Here is an 8,903-nt window from a genome sequence, read left to right as displayed (position 1 = left end):
CAGCCACTGCACTCCAGTCTGGGTGACAGAGTGAGACTCCAACTCAAAAAAAAAGCATCATCTTATGTCACTCATATCGATGACTTCCCAGAAGAGATGGTCACACCCAAAATTGTCAGCATGATTTAAATAGCCAACCTTGGGGAACTCTTAGCCTCGAACCTGCCATGTACCTTCTTCCCACCTCAAGATCTTCACAAAGGCTGTGCCCTCTGCAGGGAATACTGTTCCTCTTGCCTTCTCTGTCCTTCCCTTCATGGTCGAAACCACTCCGAGGTATTGGCTATACTCACCGTCAACTTTGCACAGCGACTTCTGGCCCCAACTCTACGTAGCAACTGTCCAGCAAAACTTATTCTTGCCACCTGTGGCTAAAACCATGAACCTATTTCCAGTCTTATCGGGCTTGACCTTTCTGAGCATCCGGCACCGCTGACCACCACTGTCCACTCTTTTCGTGAAGCTCCTCCTGCCTTTGGTCCCTCAGATTCTGTTCTCTTGGTTCCTTCCTCTTTCTCTGAGCGAGTCTTATTCTTCTTTTATTTGCTGTTCTTTCTCTGCCGGCCCTTTAAAGGTGATTTCACCAGGTTTCCTCCTTGGATCTTTTTCCTGCTCTACTCCTTCTCTGTGGGTGAGCCTACTCATTTGCATGGCACCCATTGCATAATGACTCCCCAATCTTTGTCTCTAGGTTCTTTCTTTCTCCTGAGCTCCAGACCCACATTCCTCCGTGGGGGCGTTTTATAAACACTTCAAACACAACACATGTAAAGCTGAAATGTCAGAACGCCCTCCCTTTCTCTGGGTCTCAGTGAATGGTCCTGCCCACATTCAGTTGTCCAGGCAAGAGCTTGAGTCACCCTTGTCTCCTTCCTTTCTTTCTCTCCCTTCATCTAGTTGACCATCAAATTCTGTTCACTCTGCCTCCTTAGACGTACTCAACTCTGCTGACTTATCTCTGTCCCCAACGCCACTTCTGTAAGTTCAGGTCCTCATCAGTTCCTGCCTCAACAGGGCTACGGTTTTCTAACCCATCTCCCACCCACCGATCTTTCCTCTCTCCAATCTTTTTTCCACTGCTGTCAGAGATTTGGGGGAAAAGTCCCCTCGATGCTTGTCCAGAGAACTAGTGATCCACCTTCTAAAAGAAGAAACTCTTTAGGAAAATCAGAAATGTAGCCGGGCATGGTGGTGCATGCCTGTAGTTCCAGCTACTTGGAAGGCTGAGGTGGAAGGATCGCCTGAACCCAACAGGTCGAGGCTGTGGTGGCTGGGAGCCTGCCTCCGGCCTGGGTGACAGAGTGAGACCCCAACTCAAAAAAAAAAAAAAAAAGAAGAAATGGTTTACTTGAGGAACATCACCTCTATAGACCTTTCTTAGCTATTCATCAGGCATACCAGCCTACTTAAGGTTCTGAGAAGTCTTGCAGCAGCACAATCTGTTCAGATTTGTTTAACCAAGTATTCCCCAAACTTTTTTTGACCGTACACTCCTTTCTCCAGGGCACACTTACAGAACAGTATGTGTTGTTTTCTAAAACACAAATATGATCATCCTCTCTGAAAATAAAACAGATACGTGGATAAACACTAAAAGAAGACAACTTGAGCTTTATTCTCTGGGCAGCTAGAGACCCTTAGAGATTCCTGACCAGGTTAATGACCTAATACCCACACAAATACAATCAAAGCTTCCAGTTATTGAGACCCCACTGTGGGCTAAGTGTTTCCCATCTGCCACCTCCGTTCCCTACAACAAAACTGCAGGCGGCATGATCCCCAAGGGAGGAGATTGAAGCCCAGATCACATCAACAGCAGGTCCAAGGCCGCACAACAGATAAGGATGGAACAGCATTTGGCTGGAAGTCTGGGTGGCTTTAAAGTGTCTTCTTAGAAAGCAGGTATTTCTTTCTTCCATTTTTCTCCTCTGTCCCCGCATCCCACCTGATGAGGCCTCAAGTAGGAACAGCCATCCTTCGTAGGCCCGGGTCTTACTGCCTTCTCTGGGTCTCAAGGCCTTCTCTGTAGACCGGCTGTATCCTCCCCTTGAGACACCAAGCAGGCTATATAACTCCAGGGAAATCTCTCTACTCCTTTAAAATCACATGTTGTTCCCTAGTGCCTGCCCACTTCCAAATTTCTCAGCCTGATATTCTAGGCCCTTCTTTATCTGCTATCAACTTTCCTTTATGAAGCTGTGTTCAGTGGATCGTGCCTATAATCCCAGCCCTTTGGGAGGCTGAGGCAGTGGATTGCATGAACCCAGGAGTTCCGGACCAACCTGGGCAATATAGTGAGACCTCGTTTCTGCCAAAAATAAAAATTTTAAAAAGTTAAAAAATTAGCCAGGCATGCCTGTGGGCCCAGCTACTCAGATGCTGAGTCAGAAGGATAACCTGAGCCCAGGAGGTTGAGGCTGTGGTGAACTTTCCTTTCTGATCTTGATTTTAGATATTTTTCTAAGTATAATTCATACTTCAGTCAGACTGAACTATTCAATGTTTAGCAACCTCCGTGCCTTTGTTCATGCTGGTTCCTCCTCTCAGAAAGCCATTCCTGTCCCCAGTGTTGCTGCTTTAAATCCTGCCTCCCCTTCCGGGTCCTCTCCACTGCTAACCCCATGGAACGTGTCCTAATCTGAACTACCCAGATGCTCTCTGCTTTTCAGCACAAAAGGGCAGTGAAGTCCCCCAGCCAAAACTTGGATATTGGGCTAACTTCTGAAAACGAAACTAGTAAAATTCACAGTCGATGGCACCAGCTCTTTGCGAAAACAATACACCCAGAGGAAGACTCAAGAAGTAGATAAAGACATATAAAAGAAAAGCTCCTCCTGGAACAAGGTGGCCAGGGCTTACTCTCGGGACACAACTGTGCCTGCACGCCAAAAACTGCAGGATAAGCAAACAAGGCTCTAATCAAATCAGTGATGGAAAACAGGGTATCAGTACACTGTAATCAGTGGTGGGAACTGGCCAAGACAGTGACCTCACCAATTACACTCTGCTCTGGTGTGTGGACCCACAGGGTGTACAGCAGCAGATGGAAGACAGCTGAAAGGACATGGCCAGGGCACTGCAGAGCGGACCGAGGGAAATGCTCAGAGTCTGGGAGCGCCGACTTTTAGGACACGGGAGGGCTGGCCTTGAGATGGACATAGCCCATCCTACTTCCTCTGACCTCGCTAGTGCTTCCTTCCTTTGGTCAAATGACCACCAAGCAGCCTTCTGAGAACCAACGTGGCTTTCCCTTACGTCATTAGAAGGGGATACTCCAGGCCGAGGAAAGGTACGTCCTCAATGTATCGCCCTCCTAGGGAATGCAGGGAAGATTTAATGAGATAATGTGTGTACAAAGATTGACTGGGTTCCACACAGTAACTGTCAAATGAATGTAAGTGACTGACATCAGTCAGCGTGTTGGATTTATGCATTTGGTCACAACTTTGTATACATATGGTTAAGTGAACTGGCTCCCTGGTGTCCGGGTGCCCTGATGAAGGTGGGTGCCTGGACCTGCCATCAGATTCCGTGGCCCTGGGTGGGAGTTTGCCAGTCAGGTGCTGCCTGGTGGGACCTAGCATCCCTCTGCCAGGCCCAGGGCATGTCTAATTCACCATCAGCCTCCAAGTGCCCCGCCAACTCCTTCCTCCAAATGCTCAGCACATGAGTCTTACGCCGGTTTTGTTCTATTTTTAACACAACTGCTCATGTATTGATAATTCCAAGTCCATCAGAGTGCCAAGTCTTTGAGGGTGGGAGCTTTAAAACCCTTTGCAGAGCTTTAAATGTCACAAATGCTTAATAAATCGGATCAAAGACCAAACAAACGATCCAGGGTTCAAGCATCTGTCTCCTGGGCTCCTGGCACAGTGGGATGCAGACGTCTGGAGGGAGGCTGGGCAGGCAAGTTGAGCACGTCTCTCAGATGCCACCTCACCTCCACTGGACACGGGAGAGCCCCCTACGCGGCGGAAGAGCTCCAGGGAGGAGAGGGAGGGACAGACGCGGGACAGTGCAGACGCCTCCACACTTACCCGGATCTCCGTCTGGACGGTGCATTTGACCAGCTTGAAGTTCTTCCCGGGGTTGAAACTGTTGCTGTAGAAGCAGACCTTCAGGATACGCACGTCTTCCTTCTCCACGTCCACCGGCACCACCACCATGGGCTCCGGGGGGCCTTCGGGCCGACGTAACGTGCCCACCTTTACTCGGCTCAGGGGCTCGGACACCCCAGACATCCTCTCAGACCGCAGCTAGGGCCGGCACATCGCAGTCCTGCAAAGATGGTGGAGGGTCAGCCTGCACGAGTCCCCACCGGCCCGCACGTCTCACCCCCGGGGACAGCACCCGCTAACCTCCACGAGACCAACACGAGTGATATACTCCCCCATTCCCCCAGCCCCGCCTTCAAGGCCTCTGGCTCTCTGGACTGGGGAAGCTGCGGCAGAAGGAAGCAGGCTGCAGAAACATCCAGGTATGAAATCCAGACTCCAAGCTCCCAGGCGTGAGAGCCGTCTCTTCCAGAAGTCCCTCTCTGTGTCCCATTTCTCCCCCTACCATGGCGCCCAGGCAAGGGGCCCACACGGCACAAAAGCAGCTGTGAGAGGAGGTGGTCGCAGCGTGGTTCCAGGGCACAGCTGAGCCGAAAAAGCCAAGAGCAAGACAATGCAGGATAGCAGGAGAGAAACACGGCAAGGAGGAAAAGCCAGAAGAAACAGAAGTGGAGAACGGGTGGTCCCCAGGGAACAGGAATGAGAAGGGAGGGCAGAGCCCAGGCGGAGGGTCAGGCTGTCAGAGGCCGGCTTTGTGTGCCCCGCCCGCAGCTGCCATCTGGAACTTTCGACAGGACCTCAACATTCATGTAGAATCTCGCTCATCCTATGCGGGGTGGGGGTGGGGGGGATTCAAGAAGGATAGCACTCTGCCTGCCCCAGCAGCCCTGTGGACGGTCACTCTGCTTGTGGGAGCTGGGCTGGCCCCTGGACTTGCCAGGTTCTGAGGACAGCCTGGTTTGTCTCAAATGTAAATGACAAGAATCCTAGGAATCTGTAGTTCACCCTGAATCTCAGCAAAACCGGTCCTGGCCTCTAGACCCAACACAGCTCTCTAGGGTTCCTCTCCCACTGATCTAAAGCTAGAAGTGTCCAAAGGAAACTGAAAATTCTAGCTCCAGACTGGTGGTGTCAGCCTTGGCTCCACATAGAGTCACCTGGGAAGCTTTAAGAAACGAAATCCAGAACCCATGCCCCTCGTCGATCGACACTGAATCGACCTGTGCTGAGGCCTGAGCACTGACAAATTTGTTTCCCAGGATTTTTCTAACACGAGGCCTGGGTTGGAAATCACGGTTCTAGAATGGGCTTGGTTCTTACCCTGAACTCCATTCTAAACAGAAAAAATGTCCCCCTGCTAACAAGGGCCTGTGATTTTAGGGGGGAAATTCCTAGACCAGGAGTTGGGGCAAAATGATGGAGTTGGCAGTGTTAAAATACAAATACGAAGTCACATATTTATGTTTGTGTGTTTGTTTATCAAAGTCTCACCCAGGCTGGAGTGCAGTGGCATGATCATGGAGCTCACAGCTCACAACAACCTCAATCTTCTGAACTGAGGGGATCCTTTCACCTCAGCAACCTGAGTAGCTGGGACTACAGGTGTGTGCCACCACACTTGGCTAATTTTTTTTTTGGGGGGAGACAAGTTCTCACTATGTTGCCCAGCCTGGTCTCAAACTCCTGGGCTCCAGTGATCCACCTGCTCAGTCTCCCAAAGCGCTGGGATTATAGTTGTGAACCACTGCACCTGGCAGTCACACACTTAAAAAGTGAAATTGTAGTCTATATTTATTTATTCACATTGTGATGGTCACTAGGAAAGAAAGATTTAGACAACCATTAGCTTCGAGGAACCATTCCTTTTTTAAAAAGTAAATGTATATTATGAGGATGCAGAAGAGATTTTGTGAGCATGAGAGAAGGAGCAGGGCATGTCCTTTAGATCAGGGGCAGGAGACAAAGGGCGACATCAGACCAGAGGTCACAAGGGCAGCCAAAACTCAGGACAAGAGCTATGGAGAAAATAACATCCAACCTGCTGTACTGTAGACACACACACACGCACACATACACACACACCAGAGGTATCTATTTATTCTAGATGTAGTCATATCATTTTCTAACACTTACTGGAGCATGTCTTGTGTTCCCATGCTCTGCTACATAGTGAAGATGTATCTCAGATCCCCAGACCTTCAACAAGGAATCCAGGGAAAATCGTTTGAGAGGTAATCCAGGAAATGTCAAACTTATGGTGAAGCTTGGGTGGAAGGATGGTGAATTCACTGATGCTTTACAAAAAGTTTATGGGGACAATGCCCCAAAGAAATCAGCAATTTACAAATGGATAACTAATTTTAAAAAGAGACAAGATGATGCTGAAGAAGAAACCCACAGTGACAGATAATCCACATCCATTTGCAAGGAAAAAAATTAATCTTGTTCATGCCTTAACTGAAGAGAACTGACAATTAACAGCAGAAACAATAGCCAACACCACAGACATCTCAGTTGGTTCAGCTTACACAATTCTGACTAAAAAATTAAAGTTGAGCAAATTTGCCAGTCAATGAGTGCCAAAACCATTGCACCAGATCAACTGCAGACAAGAGCAGAGTTTCCAATGGAAATTTAAGACAAGAAGGATTGAGATTCTGAAGCATTTATTCAAAGAATTGTAACAGGAGATGAAACATGGCTTTACCAGTACAATCCTGAAGACAAAGCACAATCAAAGCAATGGCTACCAAGAGGTGGAAGTGGTTCAGTCAAAACAGAGCAGTCGGGCATGGTGGCTCAAGCCTGTAATCCCAGCACTTTGGGAGGCTGAGGCAAGAAGATTGACTGAGTCCAAGTGTTCGAGGCTATCATGGGCAACTTGGTGACACCTCATCTCTACGATAAATAAAAAAATTAGCCAGGCATGGTAGCACGTGCCTGTGGTTCCAGCTAGGAAGGCTGAGGCAGAAGGATTGCCTGAGTCCAGTAGGTTGAGGTTGCAGTGGCTGTGAGTGTGCCACTGCACTCCAGCCTGGGCAACAGAAACTCTGACTCAAAAAAACAAAAACAAAGACCAGAGGTCATGGCAGGAGTTTTGTAGGATGCTCAAGACATTTTGCTTGTTGACTTTCTGGAGGGCCAAAGAATGATAACATCTGCTTATGATGAGAGTGTTCCAAGAAAATCAAAGCTTTAGCAGAAAAAATGCCTGGAAAATTTAACCAGAGAGTTATTCTCCGTCATGGCAGTGATGGCAAATAACTCCATCCTGCTCATCCTCTCATCCAACAAGGGCAATTTTGTGAGAATTGTGATGGGAAATCATTAGTCATCCAACTTACGGTCCTGATTTGTCTCCTTCTGACTTCCTTTTGTTTCCCAATCTTAAAAATTTTTGTAAAGGGCTAATTTTCCTTTAGTTATTAATGTAAAAAAGACTGCATTGATATGGTTAAATCCCCAGGACTCTCAGTTCTTTAGAGATGGATTAAGTGGCTGGTATCATCACTTACAAAAGTGTCTTGACCTTGAAGGGGCTCATGTTAAAAAATGAAATTTCTATTTTTTTACTCTTAATTCAATGTTTTCTTTTTATTTATTGTAGAGATAAGGTTTCACCAAGATGCCCAGGCAGGTCTTGAACCTGTGGGCTCAGGTAATCCTCTCACCTCGGCCTCTCAAAGTGCTGGGATTATAGGCATGAGCCACCGCGCCCAGCCTCTTAATTCAATTTTTTCATGAATGTATGTCAAGTAAAATCCAAGAGATCTGGCTGCTGAAATCTGGGGAAGCTCCATTTTCACATGTTCTGTGTGTCATTGGCTGAAGAGAAGAGGGAGAGGAGAGAACCCCTCCCTGAATGGCAGAACATAGACGCAGAGATTGAGAAGGTGAGGTAGAAGCCTGCGACTAGGACTTGGGACAGGGCACAGTCTGGCAGAGGTGGGAATTCACCCTTCGTGGTGTTTCTGAACTTGCGCTGCTGCAGTTGGTGGTATAATGAGATGCAGTGCTTTTAAACTCGTGGAGCTAAGAAGATTAAAAACACATAACAAGGGTGTAGAGTCACGGGAGTTCTCTTTTATCACTGGTGGGAATGCAAAATGGTAGAGCCACTTTGGAAGATGGTCTGGGGGCTTCTTACAGAACTAAGCATATTCTTGCCATAAAATCCAGCAATCATGCCCCTTGGTATTTACCCAAAGGAATTGAAAACCTATGTCCACACAAAAACATGGATACTTATGGCAGCTTTTTTTTTTTTTGAGTTGGAGTCTCACTCTGTCACCCAGGCTGGGGGGCAGTGGCATGCTCTCGCCACCGCAGCCTCGACCTGCTGGGCTCCGGTGATCCTTCTGCCTCAACTTTCAAGTAGTTGGAACTACAGGCACGCGCCACCATGCCCGGCTAATTTTTTTTTAACTGTAGAGATGAGGTCTTGCCAAGTTGCCTGAGCTGATCTCAAACCCGAGGGCTCAGGCAATCCTCTCACCTCGGCCTCCCAAAGTGCTGGGATTATAGGCGTGAGCCACTGCACCCGGCCAGCTTTCTTAATAATAGCCTAAACATGGACGCAACCAAGATATCCTTCCATAGGTGAATGAATAAATAAACTGTGATACATTCAGACAACAGAATATTATTCAGCACTGAAAAGAAATGAGCTATCAAGTGATGAAAAGACATGGAGGAGCCGGGCTCATTGGCTCAGCCTGTAATCCCGCGCCTTGGGAAGCTGAGGTGAGTGGACTGCCAGAGCTCGCAGGTTCAAGACCCACCTGGGCAACTTGGTGAGACCTCATCTCTACAATAAATCAAAAAATTAGCCAGGCATGGTAGCGTGCG

General features: G+C 48.1%; 1 protein-coding gene across 2 annotated transcripts in view; it reads right to left on the bottom strand.

Moving 5' to 3' along the window:
• Positions 1 to 8,903, bottom strand: part of PTK2B (protein tyrosine kinase 2 beta) — a 154,887-nt gene that overhangs the window by 64,936 nt on the left and 81,048 nt on the right. Inside the window, exon 2 of one of the 2 annotated variants that reach the window (XM_008050021.1) lies at positions 4,038 to 4,278. In XM_008050021.1, the coding sequence (XP_008048212.1) occupies positions 4,038 to 4,241 (204 nt within the window). In that variant the 5' untranslated portion in view covers positions 4,242 to 4,278. Of the gene's footprint in view, positions 1 to 4,037; positions 4,280 to 8,903 lie in introns of those variants that run through there. The other variant, XM_021708330.1, reaches the window with a different exon arrangement.

The sequence above is a fragment of the Carlito syrichta genome, unplaced genomic scaffold (genome assembly GCF_000164805.1).
Source record: "Carlito syrichta isolate Samal-C Ts95f unplaced genomic scaffold, Tarsius_syrichta-2.0.1 Scaffold6385, whole genome shotgun sequence".
NCBI classification, from domain to species: domain Eukaryota; kingdom Metazoa; phylum Chordata; class Mammalia; order Primates; family Tarsiidae; genus Carlito; species Carlito syrichta.
This window is presented reverse-complemented; position numbering and strand designations above follow the sequence as displayed.